A 19,186-nucleotide genomic window follows, 5' to 3' on the forward strand; every position below is an offset into this window, starting at 1 on the left:
GCTTATTTTGCCATCAGTTTTTAAAAACACACCTAACAGGTCAATTGAAAAGTCCCTGACCTGACACATAGATGGCGCTACTAGAATTAAATCCATATGTTTTTTAGTTAGCCCTAACCCTCAAAAGATGCGTGTATAAATTTGACAGCTATCGGATCATTAGTTTGTGAATTATGGCATTTTGACCCAAACAACTTTTGTAATAGTGAATAAAATGGATAAAAAGGAATTTCGCCTGTTAATAAAATATTGCTTTTTGAAGGGAAAAAATACAGTTGAAGCAAAAACTTGACTTGATGCTATATTTCCGGATACTACCCCAGGAAAATCAACCATCAAAAATTGGTATTCTAAGTTTAGATGTGGAGAAATGAGCATCAAAGACGGTGAACGCAATGGACGCCGAAAACAGGTTGTTACCGACGAAAACAAAAAAAAATCCACAAAATGATTTTGAATGACCGTAAATTGAAATTGAATGAAATAGCAGACACTCTATAGATATCAACTGAACGTGTACATTCACGAAGATTTGGGTATGAGAAAGCTTTGTGCAATGTGGGTGCCGGCGAGCTCACTTTTGACCAAAATCAACGACGAGTTGATGATTCGGAGCAGTGTTTGAAGATTATCAAGCATAATAAACCCTCAGTTTTTGCGTCGATATATGACAATGGATGAAACATCCATCATTTCACTCCGAAGTTCAATCGACAGTCATCCAAGTGGACTGCACACGATGAACCCGCTCCAAAGCGTGGGAGGAAGCAACAGTCGGCTGGCAAGGTTAGGGCGTTTGTATTTTGGGATGCGCATGGAATAATTTTCATTGACTACCTTGAAAAGAAAGGACCATCAACAGTGTCTATTACATAGCGTTATTGGATCGTTGGAAGGACGAAATTTGCCGAAAAACGGCCGCATTTGAAGAAAAAGAAAATGCTGCTTCACCAAGACAATGCACCGTGTCACGCGTCAGTAAAAACGTTGGCAAGAATCCATGAATTGGGCTTCGTCTTGCTTCCTCACCCACCGCATTCTCCAGATCTGGCCCCCAGTAGCTATTTTCTCTTCTAATATCTCAAAAGAATGCTCACTGGGAAGAAATTTTCGTCGAATGAAGAGGTAATCGCCGAAACTAAGGCCTATTCTGAAGCAAAGGACACATCGTACTACAAAAATGGTATTGAAATGTTGGAGGGTCGCTATAATTAGTGAATCACCCTTCAAGGGAATTATGTTGAATAATAGAAACTAATTTTGCCAAAAAAATATGTTTTACTATAGTAGGCCGAGGACTTCAATTAACCTGTTAACATATACAAACATAACAAAAACACTTTGAATCGACTTTACAATGCTATCTTTACATCTTCACATATTCCGAAGCACACAAGCACACAGCATAAAAACAAATTCCAAATGATGTTTAATACGTCATCAGCTGACAGCTATTATAAGAACAGTGCTGCCACCATGCGCGGAATCTTATACATAAATATATTAACAATGAAATCCATCGAGTTTCGCTTCTTCGTAATGGAGATCGCTTAATTCTTCTCGCCGAGAGCGATACCATCTCCTCACCCCCCGAAAAACACTTTTGTCTGTTGAATTTCATTTGCGAACAGACGTCGTTTTTCTCCATGATTTAAGGGGGCGACTCGTTCTCGACGGGAAAATGTTGTCTAGATTTTCCAACCTTATCCTAATTTCCTTCCCGGTGTGTCTTCTGTCCCGACTTCCGCCCTACGAACTCCGTTTTTATTGTTCTAGCGTAAATAATAAATCCCCTTAAAACGTAACCGTTTGTCTCGTTAATGTTTGATGCGATCTTATCAATAAAAAACCGGCTGCAACGTGTTTAAATATTCAGGGGTTTCCGCTATATTATACTGTCGTTATAATAAATTTGGGAATGCACGAGGATGTGGCGCTGCAGTTTGTTTAGAAGCTGTTCAGTTCGCTTGTTGTACGGTTACTTGTAGGGTAGTTTTTAGAGTGAATACACCTTGGGGGCAAAAGTCCCGCTACCGTTTTGATTGCCTATAACTTTGCTCTAAGAAAAGATAAGTAAGTTTGATATTCGTGAAAAGTTTATTCGGTTTTTACATTTTTTTTTTCGTTATGATTGAAAAATTATATCGGCTAAATGGTGACCGCGATTCGCTATACGACTTTCGGCTCTTTTTAAGGCATTTTTCGTGACGTCTGGCAACATCTGAGGCTGTATTTCTTCAATTTTGTGACGAATATCCTCCTTAAGATGTTGAATCATTTGGAGCTTATTCACATAAACTTTTAATTTTAAAAAGCCCCATAAGAAAAGGTCTGGTGCTGGTAAATCCCGAGATCTGACTGGCCATGCTAAATCGCCAGTTCGCGAAATTAGTCTTCGGGAAAACGTCATTCAATAATTGAATTATTGAACGAGCTCTGTGTGCTGTGGCCCCATCTTGCAGAAACCATATGTCCTCTAGTCCTTGCTCTGCCATTTCAGGCACAAGAAAATTTCGAATCATGTCTTGGTACCATTCAGCAGTAATGATGTTTCCAGCATGAATACCACACCATACAGTTGTTTTTAGTGTTCTGTAGAGGATTCTGTGTTCCCCAAACCAACCGTTCTGTTTATTGGCCACTGAGAAGAAGATCTTCATCGCTCATTATCAATTTAGACGAAAAATCTTTTCAATTTCACCAGACAACCTTAGGATTGCATTACTATACTCAACCCGTTGATCAGGATCTCTCGGTAGCAATTTTTGGACTAATTGAATTTTGTACGTGTACTCGAATCATGTCTAGGTACCATTCTCAAATTTTGTACGGCAACATTTTCAAATCAATTTCAAAATTCACCTTAAACTATTTACAGAAAACCTGGCACTGGCAACCACGTCTCCGAATTGATGATTTTGGAGACTCTGCAACACTATCGCGCATCAGAGCCACATTTTCAGTGTTACGTGACGCCCGTTGTCTTCCAGAACGAGGCCTGTCTGCGGTAGTACCGTGCTGTCGAAAATTCGCATGTAAACGATAAATTGTGGTTTTCTGAGGCACTGGACGATTAGAATATTTTTGACGCAATTTCCGCTAAGTGGCAATAATTTTCAATAAATATTGTCACTATTTCTGCTAAAAATTGGATGTCTACACAACACAGTGTGTGTTAAATAATAATATTACGTATTTTAACCTAGCGACATCTTGTATGTTAAAATCATATGCCTTTCCGTTACACCTGGTATATTAACTAGTTTTTACAAGAAAAACAAAGTAATATATCTACGTATAAGTTTATAGAAACATTACAGCCAGCTCAGGTCACAGCCAGAACGCCAAAAAGTAATAATGAATGAAATGATCGAAGGGCACATTCGACCGTTTCATTCGATAGTCAAGAATAGTCGATTACTAAACGCTCGATAATCGTTTTCATTCTCGATAGTTCCCAACTAGCCTCCATGTCTTCGACATACGTTATTAACTGACCTGACCTGTTGAAACCTTATTAGATTTATTATAATTATCACCTCTAAGTCGTATTTGCCACATTAATCGACTGCAAAATTTAATTATGCCAGGTAATTACTATTAATTACTAACCGCATTGTTTAACATAAAATCGCAATTAAATTGACTAAATCATAAATAGAGATAATTTTTTAGGCTTTATAATTTACCACGTTAATTATCAAATATATTATAATCCATCAGGATCGAGATATTATGTTGATGCATATTTTAAAATTAATGGAAATTGGTTATTTTTTAACAATAAAATATATAGGATATATATATATATATATATATATATATATATATATATATATATATATATATATATATATATATATATATATATATATATATATATATATATATATATATATATATATATATATATATATATCCTAAGGGGATCGGAAAGAACCGAAAAATATGGTTACTAAGACACAAAAATTAAATTAGTCTTTTCAACCTAAATGAACCATCCAGTCTATTTCAGTATAATTTTATCACTTTAGAATTTGAATGCTGCTAAATAAAATCGAATAACCGTATTTAGAAATGTTAGCAAGCGACATTTTATTTTTATGAAACCATATCGGGAACTGTAGTACGTACGTGACGAACTATTATCTCGACCGTGTAGATTTGTTTAAAAACTAATGGTGAATATGAGTTATCATAGCAGTAAAACCGGGATAACACGTAATATAACGTACATTTATTCGAATTATTATATGTTCGGCATTGATACAGAAAACTAAAACAAAACTTGTTTTAGATTAAACTATTAGTGTTGTTTGATGTGGATTATGCCAGGGTATCTTAAAACATAGCTTATATTCAGTATATTTAGTTTAATACTTTTATTATGCTGACTCTCTATAACTATCATATTCACCAATTTTATGCTGACTTGTTATATTAACCAGTTTTATACTGACTAATTCTGTGTTGACAATTTATATGCTGACTAATATTTGGCGTTCTGACTTTATCGTCTTAGCCATGAACTTGAAAATGACAGTCTTTGTCATTTTCGTATTTATTGTATTTTTTTATTTAAAATTTAACTAAGACGATTATATTGTTGGGCCAATAAAATTTCTGTGATCTCTATATAATGAACTCGTTGAAAATTCTGTTCAGTTTCTATAAAATTAGGTGTCCGCAAGTATTTTGATCAGCGATACATATTAGTAAAATCTGGAATATCAATGTAAACAACCTAACCTAACTGCTATATTCGATGGGTTTGACATTTCCCTATACAACAGTTTTTCATTTATAGTGTTATTGAGCTATTCAGTGTATATAAATAGTAATCGTGAAATGCTCAAAATTTCATTTTTGATTTTCATTGCTTTTGGTTGCCTGATTTGAAGAAATTTGCTGTTGAAGATAATCAAACCTATATCCAAATTGTCGGTTTTGGTCTCAACAGTTCAAAAGTAGTGATTCCGAAATCAGTAACAAAGAACAGCACCAAAAAAATTTATAAAAAGGGAAACCGTTTCAACGTTGCAGTTTTTCTTTATGGCAAGACCGAAAGAGTACAAAAACATTGAATATTGGACCCTAAACTTATTGGACGAACACACAGATTAAGTTTTCTAAGAACTTTCAGGCAGGTTAGCAAAACAATAAAAATTTTAGACAATTATAGAAAATATTCCAGTTAATATATATTCTACCAATTTTTTACAGTGAAAACCTTTTCAACGATTTTTTAAAAATAATTTATTATAAAGGTCTTATAAATTAACACTAATAACCCATTTTTTTATCCTAATTTGCTATGGTTTTAAAATTACAAAATACCTATTGTGCCATAGATTCTTTGGGTCACTGTTTTTAAGGTGCACTGAGTTTTATTTATAACTTCACTCGATATATGAAATGGTTTTACTTTCTTTAATCTTCTGACTAAGCCATCATCATCTAGGAGTTCTCCAGAACCTCAACATTGATGTGCTGATAAAACTTCTGTTGATGTCTTTGTGTATAGGTCTTGATAACTTTATGGACAGTTTCTACATCCTTATCAGATAGTCCTTACGAATATATCGTGGAACACTACTTCTTTTAAAATTCTAAAATTTGTACTATTCTAAATTCTACTTCCTTTAAAATGAAATTATTAATTGCGTGTTAATAGTATTCAGTAATTATTTTTTTCCTTTTCTTTTTTAAAATTAGTACGTGAAGGAGTATGTACATCTCCGTCTCGCTTATACTACCGTTGGAAAATATAAGCATATATAAAATTAACTGCTACAAGCAATTATCTTGAGCCTTTCCTCTCTCACAATTTATACAGGAAAGGGTTCATACATCTTCGTTTGACATCACGAATTGAAAAAAACAGTCGAAACGTGCATTTGACTAAAAATAGTAATTTACTATAAGAAACTATTTTCAGTCGCTGGTTTTTTGACTGTCGACTGTTTTGCGACTATCGACTATTACGGTCTCTTTGCAGTCAGTAGATCTCAACGCTAGTTTTAATAATAAGGTTAATATGATCATACGTTCATATTATTTATAAATATTATGTAATTTATAATAGAAAGCGGTAAAAAGTACAATTTTGATAATTAAATTAATATATATAAAAACACTTAAAATGCTCATGCGTACATTGAACCACTTTTATCGAGGTTTCATACCATCAGTCATCAACATTCATTTGTTAACAGATCTACGAATCGAAAACAGATCACTGTAGCATCATAAATTTCGTCATGCACCATGCTGTTATACGAGAGAAATAAAGTCATGAGAGAACACTTTTTCCAAGAAGGTCCTCCATCCTTGACCAACTGGTCCCTAAATCGAATTTGAAGTGGTGAAAACGATTTGGTAAAGTTTCGCCGAGACCGTAACGCCAGTTTCATTGGCCGTTAAACGGCGAATAACTTTTTAATGACCGGTCCGCGGTATGTGATGACTATGGATTTAGTGGTAAACGCTTTTTCGAGAGGGATTTTCCATGATTATGACTGTCGTAACCGGCGCTTGATAGTTTCGAACGTCTATATATAATGTTCATAAGCCCCGCACCGCATTCTATTACGTGTGTGAAAAAGTAACCCACGTTTTTAACTTAAAACGTCACAAGTTTATTTAAAATTAACCAGAAGCGCTTATTCACCAATAAATTAGATAAAAACAAAAATAATTAACAGTTCCCAACCTAATATATAGTTCAACGATGCTCTACCGGATATAAAATACAAAAATATCCGGAGAGAATATGAGACCAGCGAGAAGTCACATGATACTAAATCTGGCTGATAAACTAGTTTTTCCATTTGTGAGCAGGTACAAGATTTTTCCTCTGTAGTTTTTGTCTGAGTTCTTCCTATTGTCACTTTTTTGGTAAAATGATAAGTCCGTCACTGCAGAATTCCTGATATTTGTTGACCAACTATTTTTCTCAAAGGTCAGCTTTACACCGAGAAAAACACCAGAGGATGTCACCTATAAATTTACTACCCATGGTCCACTTTTCGTAGTTCATGATCATCGTCCTCAAATATGCTCGATTTCGATCATTTTCACTATAGATTCACAAATATTAGGACGATTGTTTTCAATAAATATTGTCACTATTTCTGCTCGTTCTTGTGGCGTATATATATCCATAAAAAGATTTGGACGTCTACACAACACAATGGTTGAAGCGAAACTGAGCTAAACGTCACATAACCACCTTATATTTTGTGAAAAGACTTTTAAACAAAAAAAAACACTATTATTTTACTTTAAAAATTGTTTAATTTTACGGAAAGAAGAGGCGACTTTTTGAACGGCTACAAAGCAACACTGTAGGTCAATATCTAGCAAATGACTCAGAACAAATTATCTTCAAACTCAGATAACTGGGTTCACACCACTACTTACTATCTCTTATATATTCCGAATTATAAAGCGGTAACTAAACAATCATGCATGATCAACATCAACCCAAAGAACAATTTTAACACTACTCTGTTAACAAAATAAATATATCATTTAAAGAAACAACTAACTAACATCTGTTTTGTTTCCTTTTTCCAGAAAATTTATTAGCTCCGAGATTTACAACATTCGCCAGCAGTAGCATCATCAGGTTGGGTACAACGAAGATAGTGCAGTGTCAGGCACTGGGTGAGTACATTTTCATCACACTAGAAACAGAATCAAACTCAATAATTATTGAATAATATGAACAACGGATATTGTTTTGTAAGTTAAAGTTCTCGGGCTTCTTTACGCCATAAAAGACTTTTGCCAAGACCGAACCAAATGGTAATCCAACGGAGCAAGATCCGGGCTATGTGATGGATAGAAATCATCGAAACCCACCACCATTCTCCCTCAGTTTATTCTGAGTTACTAAAGACGTGTGACCTGGTGTTGTCTTTGGCGGCAATGTGAGTTTTACAAAATTTTGTGAGGCTTTTATTGTCGTACGTGGTGAAAATTATCAGGAATAGACTAAAACATAATGGGTGACTGAAAATGTATGGTCAAAATTGGTTAAAGTTCCAAAAAAAAAATAAAATCATATTATCAATTACGCGATCTAAAAAGAATTGAAATTAAAATTGGGAACGCATGGCGGCACCAAGCGCTCTATCCTCTGAAGCCAACAGGCGAATTGGTAACGTTATTACCAGGTTTTTTAATTCCCTGGAAGCTCGACGGGGCTGCCAGTATCTGCAACGGTGGTAATTGGGATGGTCAAATACTAATCCGATATCAGATTTTCTGACCGGCAGATTTTATTTTTGGAGATCGATTCGAGCGTTAGCCATTAAATTGATGGCGTGGGTTCGTTTTTTACCATCGTTGGGGGTGGTCTCGATTTTTCATGATTTTATCGAATTATTCGGTGCATAAAGGGTAATAGTCATCAGATATCAACTTTAGGACCTTACTTATAAAACAGCAACTTTTTGGCCCAATTAAACCTTTGAAAATACTAGGTATATTCTAGGGTAACTTGACATGTATTTTCGTTTCTTTCACCCCAAAATACATATATTATGACAGTTTCATCTTTATCCGAGAGGTGAAAAATTTTAGTAATTTTTCCATATATATAGTCGTGAAAAATTGCGATTTTATACCATTTCCAAGTTTTTTACTGTCATTTCCCTTCAAATAATTGTAAGTTACTACAAATTCGTGGATTTATAGAGAATTTTATGTTGAATCAAAATGGCAGTATAATCATTTTCATACAACCTTTCGTTTTTAAGTTATACAATGAAAACACTATTTTCAAAAAATGAGTGGATTTCAGTTTGTGCCATTTATCTTAAAATCTATACATTCTAGGGTAGTTTAACATGGATTTTCGTTTCTTTCACCCCAAAATACATATATTATGACAGTTTCATCTTTATCCGAGAGGTGAAAAATTTTAGTAATTTTTCCATATATATAGTCGTGAAAAATTGCGATTTTTTACCATTTCCAAGTTTCTTGCTGTCATTTCCCTTCAAATAATTGTAAGTTGCTACAAATTTGTGGACTTATAGAGAATTTTACGTTGAATCAAATGGCAGTATAATCATTTTCATACAACCTTTCGTTTTTAAGTTATACAATGGAAACACTATTTTCAAAAAATGAGTGGATTTCAGTTTGTGCCATTTATCTTAAAATCTATACATTCTAGGGTAGCTTAACATGGATTTTCGTTTCTTTCACCCCAAAATACATATATTATGACAGTTTCATCTTTATCCGAGAGGTGAAAAATTTTAGTAATTTTTCCATATATATAGTCGTGAAAAATTGCGATTTTTTACCATTTCCTAGTTTCTTGCTGTCATTTCCCTTCAAATAATTGTAAGTTGCTACAAATTCGTGGACTTATAGAGAATTTTACGTTGAATCAAATGGCAGTATAATCATTTTCATACAACCTTTCGTTTTTAAGTTATACAATGAAAACACTATTTTGAAAAAATTAGTGGATTTCAGTTTGTGCCATTTATCTTAAAATCTATACATTCTAGGGTAGCTTAACATAGATTTTCGTTTCTTTCACCCCAAAATACATATATTATGACAGTTTCATCTTTATCCGAGAGGTGAAAAATTTTAGTAATTTTTCCATATATATAATCGTGAAAAATTGCGATTTTTTACCATTTCCAAGTTTTTTGCTGTCATTTCCCTTCAAATAATTGTAAGTTGCTACAAATTCGTGGACTTATAGAGAATTTTACGTTGAATCAAATGGCAGTATAATCATTTTCATACAATCTTTCGTTTTTAAGTTATACAATGAAAACACTATTTTGAAAAAATTAATGGATTTCAGTTTGTGCCATTTATCTTAAAATCTATACATTCTAGGGTAGCTTAACATAGATTTTCGTTTCTTTCACCCCAAAATACATATATTATGACAGTTTCATCTTTATCCGAGAGGTGAAAAATTTTAGTAATTTTTCCATATATATAGTCGTGAAAAATTGCGATTTTTTACCATTTCCAAGTTTTTTGCTGTCATTTCCCTTCAAATAATTGTAAGTTACTACAAATTCGTGGACTTATAGAGAATTTTACGTTGAATCAAATGGCAGTATAATCATTTTCATACAACCTTTCGTTTTTAAGTTATACAATTAAAACACTATTTTGAAAAAATTAGTGGATTTCAGTTTGTGCCATTTATCTTAAAATCTATACATTCTAGGGTAGCTTAACATAGATTTTCGTTTCTTTCACCCCAAAATACATATATTATGACAGTTTCATCTTTATCCGAGAGGTGAAAAATTTTAGTAATTTTTCCATATATATAGTCGTGAAAAATTGCGATTTTTTACCATTTCCAAGTTTTTTGCTGTCATTTCCCTTCAAATAATTGTAAGTTACTACAAATTCGTGGACTTATAGAGAATTTTACGTTGAATCAAATGGCAGTATAATCATTTTCATACAACCTTTCGTTTTTAAGTTATACAATGAAAACACTATTTTGAAAAAATTAGTGGATTTCAGTTTGTGCCATTTATCTTAAAATCTATACATTCTAGGGTAGCTTAACATAGATTTTCGTTTCTTTCACCCCAAAATACATATATTATGACAGTTTCATCTTTATCCGAGAGGTGAAAAATTTTAGTAATTTTTCCATATATATAGTCGTGAAAAATTGCGATTTTTTACCATTTCCAAGTTTTTTGATGTCATTTCCCTTCAAATAATTGTAAGTTACTACAAATTCGTGGACTTATAGAGAATTTTACGTTGAATCAAATGGCAGTATAATCATTTTCATACAACCTTTCGTTTTTAAGTTATACAATGAAAACACTATTTTGAAAAAATGAGTGGATTTCAGTTTGTGCCATTTATCTTAAAATCTATACATTCTAGGGTAGCTTAACATGGATTTTCGTTTCTTTCACCCCAAAATACATATATTATGACAGTTTCATCTTTATCCGAGAGGTGAAAAATTTTAGTAATTTTTCCATATATATATAGTCGTGAAAAATTGCGATTTTTTACCATTTCCAAGTTTTTTGCTGTCATTTCCCTTCAAATAATTGTAAGTTACTACAAATTCGTGGACTTATAGAGAATTTTACGTTGAATCAAATGGCAGTATAATCATTTTCATACAACCTTTCGTTTTTAAGTTATACAATGAAAACACTATTTTGAAAAAATTAGTGGATTTCAGTTTGTGCCATTTATCTTAAAATCTATACATTCTAGGGTAGCTTAACATAGATTTTCGTTTCTTTCACCCCAAAATACATATATTATGACAGTTTCATCTTTATCCGAGAGGTGAAAAATTTTAGTAATTTTTCCATATATATAGTCGTGAAAAATTGCGATTTTTTACCATTTCCAAGTTTTTTGCTGTCATTTCCCTTCAAATAATTGTAAGTTACTACAAATTCGTGGACTTATAGAGAATTTTACGTTGAATCAAATGGCAGTATAATCATTTTCATACAACCTTTCGTTTTTAAGTTATACAATGAAAACACTATTTTGAAAAAATGAGTGGATTTCAGTTTGTGCCATTTATCTTAAAATCTATACATTCTAGGGTAGCTTAACATGGATTTTCGTTTCTTTCACCCCAAAATACATATATTATGACAGTTTCATCTTTATCCGAGAGGTGAAAAATTTTAGTAATTTTTCCATATATATATAGTCGTGAAAAATTGCGATTTTTTACCATTTCCAAGTTTTTTTGCTGTCATTTCCGTTCAAATAATTGTAAGTTACTACAAATTCGTGGACTTATAGAGAATTTTACGTTGAATCAAATGGCAGTATAATCATTTTCATACAACCTTTCGTTTTTAAGTTATACAATGAAAACACTATTTTGAAAAAATGAGTGGATTTCGGTTTGTGCCATTTATCTTAAAATCTATACATTCTAGGGTAGCTTGGCATGGATTTTCATTTCTTTCACCTCAAAATATATAAATTTTTATACTTTCGTTGTTATCCGAGAGATAAAAATATACGACGCATTATCCTATACGTATTAAATAAAATCCATGAAACACATAAAACAAGATGAAATTGATTCACAAGAAAATCCTTAAAAAAGTTTAACGGATTTATCATATTTTTCATTAATAATAATTCATGTGTTTACTTTTCTTCGTATATTAAGACATACATACATGCAAAACGTTATCCATACACAACCATTAACAACATAAAAGCCGTTAATTACAAGCAGACGCAGCTCCGGAAAAAAATATATCCCCATAAAAGCATCCCCGAACATAACAATTAATTATACGTCTATTCCTGCGAGTTTATTTAAGCGAAATGGGTCGTGCTCGAAGCCCAACAGACAATAAACATATTAAAGTGAATGCGGAACGAACAAATCGTGAACATAATCTGATAACTTATGAAAAAACCCGCCACTTTTTCCGCCCCTAGTTCCTTTTATTTCGCGCTACACTCTCGCAGAGTACCAACGAGTGCCAGGAAAATAATCATAAATTGGTTGTTACCAGCAGTGTGGGCGGGCGTTGCTTCCCCGGATCAGGAAACGGGATAACAGTGCATATTCTAATAATGTAGAGATAATAATAAAATAATCAATCCCAAATAAACTGCATTAAACATTTTAAGTAATCATTTTATTAAATCAGATAAATTCAGCAATAAGACAAGGAAAATAACAATGAATAACAATAACATGGACCTTCAGCAAAAATATACTCCGCTGGTTTCGAAGTAGCCTCCTCGATACACGTGGCGATACACAGATTTAAAAGTGTTTTTTGATAACACCTTTATTAGATATGCTTACTACAATCTTAATTAAAAATTAATTTATTACCAAATTCCATTTGTACTTGGATTAATTCACAAGCAAGACGAGTCCGAGATAAATACATCAATATCAACATCAATATGTATATGCAACGCTATGTAATAGTCGCTGTTGATGGTCCTTCCTTTTTCAAAGTAATCAATGAAAATTATTCCATGCGCATCCCAAAATACAGACGTCATAACCTTGCCAGCCGACTGTTGCGTTTTCCCACGCTTTGGAGTGGGTTGGATTTGGATTGGACTTCGGAGTGAAATGATGGAGCCATGTTTCATCCATTGTCACATATCGACGCAAAAACTGGGGGTTTATTACGCTTGATCATCTTCAAACACTGCCCGGAATCATTAACTCGTCGTTGTTTTTGGTCAAAAGTGAACTCGCGCGACGCTCACTTTGCACAGAGCTTTCTCATACCCAAATATTCGCGAATAGTATGGTGTACACGTTCAGTTGATATCTTTAGAGTGTCTGCTATTTCATTCAGTTTCAATTTACGGTCATTCAAAATCATTTTGTGGATTTTTTAAATGTTTTCGTCGATAACAACCTTTTTTGTACGTCCACTACGTTCACTGCCTTCGGTGCTTATTTCACCACGTCTAAACTTAGCATACCAATCCTTGATGGTTGATTTTTCTCGGACAGTGTCCGAAAACTCGGCATCAAACCAAGTCTTTGCTGCAACTGTATTTTTCCCTTCAAAAACAATATTTTATCAACACGCGAAATTCCTTTTTATCCGTTTTTTTCACAATAACAAAAGTTGCTTCATTCAAAATGCTATAATTCACAAACTAATGATCCGATAGCTGTCAAATTTATACACGCATCTTTTGAGGCTTAGGGATAACTAAAAAAACATGTGGATTTAATTCTAGTAGCGCCATCTATGTATCAGGCCGGGGACGTTTCAATTGACCTGTTATGACGCATTATCATATCACCCCATTTGACTAGACAACGACAATCCAAACTGGGATGAAACCAAACATCAATATATCACCATGATATCACTGCACGTGTTCAAACACACATTAGAATCGTTGATAAACTTGATACTACATCACACAGTATTAAAAAATGACGTTGAGTCCTATTCTAGTATATATAAATAATAGCACGGTACTGTTATATCAAAAAGTAAAAAAAAAAGAAAATCGATAGTCTCCCAACAATAGGTATGTAATTAACATTATTTCGAGCATCTCTGAAACGAAAATTGCCTTGATTAATGGACATTTTCCATTGTTGTGTCGAGACAGAACGGGACGAAAATGGATACTTGTTCGGTTGTCCGAATAATTTTTTTCCTATAAATAATGACCGCAGTTGTAAAACGATGGCATGTCCCGCTTTATGGAAATGGTGAGCGGTGGTCGCGGCACGATCCTGTGCCGATAAGGAGGGTACCTGTATCGTAAGTGATATTCCTTGTTCTGACAATTTTTTTCTATGTTATTTACATCGCTTCCATCATTTTTGTCAGTCGTATGGGTTGCTTGTTTTATATATTAGAAATTACAATTAAAAGGCCATATTTGTTTAAATAAAAGGCCTTTATTCGACAATAATACTGGTTTATTGGTCCGACAGGTAAGACATGGCAACGTTATTCGATCAACGGACCAAAGGAGACGGTTCTTGAAGTATTTGGTTGCTGCACAGGATATATATATATATATATATATATATATATATATATATATATATATTAGTTTTAAAGATTTGCCACCTTCTGCCTTTTGTTAATCTTTTCAAATATCTATAATTTTAGAAATGTGTAAGGGCGAACCTATCCAAAATAGCAATGAGCTCACGCCATCTCAATTTATGACGTCAAAACGATGCAGTGTTGCCGCATTTTACTTTGACATTTTACGCATTTTAGTTTGTTTTAGCTTCGATATATAACAACACTCTAATGTATATAAAATAATGAAACAAAAATATTACAAAATATAATTTGTTTTAACATTACAGTACATCTGATGTATATATTATCGAAGGACCCAAAACTACAGTTAATTAAACAGCCACGATAGTTTATAGGTTAGAGTTATTTTATTATATTTACGTTGAACTCTTTTTCAAACCATCTATGGTATACGTTGGATGTTTAATCAACCTAATTATAATTGTAGATCTAAATAATGTATTCTATTTTCATAATGAATATATTTATCTTGTCAAATCATTCTGATATGACTGCATATCTCCTTAGTTTAGTTTCTTCTTGTGTACATTTTTCTTAATAAAATTAAATTTAATCACCGAATTCTCCTTAATGCATTTACCATATCTACAAAACAGTGAGTAATCATTCTCTTCTCGAGCATTTTAACCAAATGCTCATGTATATTTTGAATAATTACACACATAACTATACACATAAATATTTCATACTCTACGATTCTCTACAGTTACTCTATATTAAAACAAATATGATCACTTTTCATTCTTATCTCTAGTAGTCTTTAAGTAAGTTCAATAAGTAAAATAAGTATTATCCGCTGTTAATTTTCTTCATTAAGTAACAAATAATTACGTAAACTCATTGAAGAGTACTTTGGATCATTCGGTCGCTGACAATCGTTAGGTTCAGACGTGCTACCATCGACTGTCCAATCCAATATGTTCTTTATGATATAACGTCAATACAGATAACGGTCACATTATGTAATTATTGCCGTTTTCATTTCGTCCTACTTCCATTCACCAACACCTAATAAATAATTACCGAAAATATCCGAACAAAAGGCTTAAATAACGAACGGCTTAAACCGCGCCGACACGGCCATTTATTACGTTGTTTTCCTGCTGATCAGCGTTTCCAGATACGGGAACGGTGATAGGTCGTCAGTACGAGATGATGAATTTTTCAGGCCCGATCCGACGCGATCCCACCTGAAACATACACTAGAGCCGGTGATTTATACTTTCCGGGCGTCGAATCCAGTCGATTTTCGATAAATCACCGTTCGGTGGATAGCCGCGACCTGTTAACAACAAGAAATTTAATAATTCAACAGTTCGACATCGACGCCAAACGGTGAACCCGTCCGCTTTATAATTTAATGCGTCCACTTCGCATATGCATATGCTCGTTCTTAGACGATTTTTATATGACTAAATGCCCTGTGATCGAAATTCGACCACAATTTATACAGTTCATCAAGTTTCTCTCGTAATAGACTAAAGAGTATAACTTAAAGAATGATATGTTAATATTAGTAAAACTGTTTTGACAACATTTTCAATATAACACCAGAAATATATTTGATACATAACATGCAAACTATTTAAAGAACTAATACTCCACTATCCTTTTTTAAATGGCATTTAAATAAATATAATTTCCGTTAAATTTTAGTAATCAACAAATTATTAATAAGTTTAAATTACTATATCACCAAACATTATAATAAAAGTATCACCAGTAAGATTATTTTCAGGACTGCAACAATTTCAGGGCATATAGCAAATATAAGTATATATGATCTTTATTTACTTTTATGTTATAATCATAAACATGAAATATTAAATGACGTAATACATATTTGAATATTAATTAATTTTTTTTATTATTATTTAATTATTACATTGTTACTAGTCGTTTCCGTCTAACCTACAAGTTGTCTTTATGACAACCTAAATCTAGGTATATAACTAGGGGGACCCATCGGCCCTATGTCAGTCTCTGGTGAAATAATGTTTATACATGTCACTTCTGTATTTTTTATTATATGCACCTCACTAGACAACACTACACAAGATCAGATGGTTTGATTCTTTTGAGTATGTGTCCTGTTTTGATGGTATCTAAAAGTTGCAATATTTCGATATTCGTATGAGAATGGAGTCTTTCCTCATGCCCCCTTGTAATTCTCTTGATTTCTTGACTGACTGTGGGTATCTGAAGGTCTCGATGTACGTAATCGGTCCTATAATATTTGGGTGCACCCACAATACTTCTCAGGACTTTGTTCTGAAAAATTTTTATTTTATTAATGTTACTCTATGCAGAACATCCCCATAATTGAACTCCGTATGTCCATGTAGGTTTCAGTATTTGCTTATATAATAGCAATTTATTATGTACTGATAATTCTGATTTTCTTCCAATTAGCCAGTATATTTTCCTATATATCAATTATAGTTCTTTTCTTCTTAATCTGTCCCTTCCAGCGAAGTTTTGCATCGAGATTCATTCCGAGATATTTAGCGTTGTTGCTATATGGAATGATAGTATTATTTAATGTTATTGGTGCTTGTCTGTTTATAGGTGAACTGCACATGTACAGATTTACTTTCATTAATTCTTATTTTCCAAGCTTGTGTCCAATTATTTATATTGTCACTTGCCTGTTGTAATTTTCCTGTGGCTTCTTCATTATTGTCTTCGACAGTTATAATCGCAGTATCATCAGCAAATGTAGCCATCGTAATATTTTCCATTTGTGGTATATCACAAGTGTAGAGTAGATAAAGCATTAGTCCCAGTACACTTTCTTGTGGTACACCTGCTTTAGCCCCTTTTTTTGTAGAATAAGCTTCTTCTATGTATTATTTTAATAGTTCGGTGTGTTGTTTTAGTAGCATTTTCTGTAGTTTATGAACAAGCCCTTCATGCCAAACCTTATCGATGTCCTGTGCTACTAAAACAATAACAAATGGAATTAGGCTCATATAGCACAATATAGAAATTATATTAAAGTAATGTATTTATAATCATTAAATGAACTATTGACTTCCGAAAATCTTGCATTAATCGTTAAACATCTTAATGTTTATCAGCGGTTTAAAATATTTATCATATTACTCTTAATATTACATAATTTCTTCTTTTCATTCCATGTTTCATCTTGACAAATTTTGTAGTTAGTTTCACTTTGACTACATATTTTCGTTACTTCATTTATGTATTAATAAAATTTTTATTTTTTCACCAAAAACATATATTGAAGATCAATACATTTTATAAAAAAACAGACTTATTTTATAAAGGAATAATTTCTTTACCATCATTTTTAAATAAAATTGCATTATTCTTTGCGTAAAACGCCTAAAATAAATTACTGAAGAAAATCCACGCGTGCGGGGCTCACCAGTTTGTATTAAGAAATAAATACTCAACAATTGATCAAGTATGTATCGTATTACGAACAAATTGTAAGCCAGATATAAAAAGTGAAAGAAATCAAAGATCTAAATTGTGAATGATTAATAGGAGGCCCATTTGCTGATGATACTGCTTTACTCCCTACAAGTAACAACAGTGAGGCATATTTAAATAGAATACAAATAGCTATCAATCATATTGCTCAGAAAGCTAAGAAATGGAGGCATTTTCATGACATCCTGCAACATATGAAGCTGTATTTCTTCAATTTCATATCGAATATTGTCTCTAAGATGTTGAATCGTTTGGGGCATATTCACATAAACTTTTGATTAAAAAACTCCATAAGAAAAAGTCTGGTTGCACATGGTAAATCGCCACTTCGCGAAATTAGTCTTCGTGGAAGAACGTCATTCAATAATTGAATTGTTGAACGAGCTGTGTGTGCTGTGGCCCCATCTTGCTGAAACCACATGTCGTCTAGTCTTTGCTCTTCCATTTCAGGCACAAGAAAATTTCGAATCATGTCTTGGTACTGCTCATCTGTAACATTAACTGCAACCCCCTGGTCATTTTCAAAAAAAATAGGACCAATGATGTTTCTAGCATGAATACCACACCATACAGTTGTTTTTAGTGGATGCAATGATGTTTCATGAATTAATTGAGGATTCTGTGTTCCCTAAAACCGACTGTTCATCGCTCATTGTTGCATTACTATACTCAACCCGTTGATCGGGATCTCTCGGTAGCAATTTTTGAACTAAATGAATTTTGTACGGGAACATTTTCAAATCAGTTTTCAGAATTCGCCCTATTATACCAGAGCCACATTTTCAGTGTTACGTGACGTCCGTTGTCTTCCAGAACGTCTGCTGTCGTATCGTACTGTCGGAAATTTGCATGTAAACGATAAATTGTGGTTTTGTGAGGTACCGGACGACTAGGATATTTTTGACGCAATCTCCGCTGAGTGGCAGTAATGGAACGATTATTTTCAACAAATATTGTCGCTATTTCTGCTCGTTCTTGTGACGTATATTTATCCATAGTAAAGTTTGGACGTCTACACAACACAAACTGAGCTAAACGTCACATAACAATATGGTATCGTTACTTTTGCCCCATATGTTACCAATAATAGATTACCTGCCAGAGATAATTGGCTCTAGAACAACTCAGCAAAAGAGTTGGGCATTAAACAGGATGCC

At 33.1% G+C, this 19,186-nt stretch overlaps 1 protein-coding gene across 7 annotated transcripts in view; it reads left to right on the top strand.

Moving 5' to 3' along the window:
- Nucleotides 1-19,186, top strand: part of sdk (sidekick cell adhesion molecule) — a 315,853-nt gene that overhangs the window by 226,179 nt on the left and 70,488 nt on the right. For all 7 annotated transcript variants that reach the window (XM_076409057.1, XM_076409053.1, XM_076409055.1 and 4 more), the window contains exon 2: nucleotides 7,579-7,668. In XM_076409057.1, the coding sequence (XP_076265172.1) occupies nucleotides 7,579-7,668 (90 nt within the window). The remainder of the gene's footprint in view (nucleotides 1-7,578; nucleotides 7,669-19,186) is intronic.

This window comes from Rhynchophorus ferrugineus, unplaced genomic scaffold (genome assembly GCF_030347505.1).
Source record: "Rhynchophorus ferrugineus isolate W39M unplaced genomic scaffold, kcgeb_rfMv2 rfM7, whole genome shotgun sequence".
Classification (NCBI taxonomy): Eukaryota; Metazoa; Arthropoda; class Insecta; order Coleoptera; family Curculionidae; genus Rhynchophorus; species Rhynchophorus ferrugineus.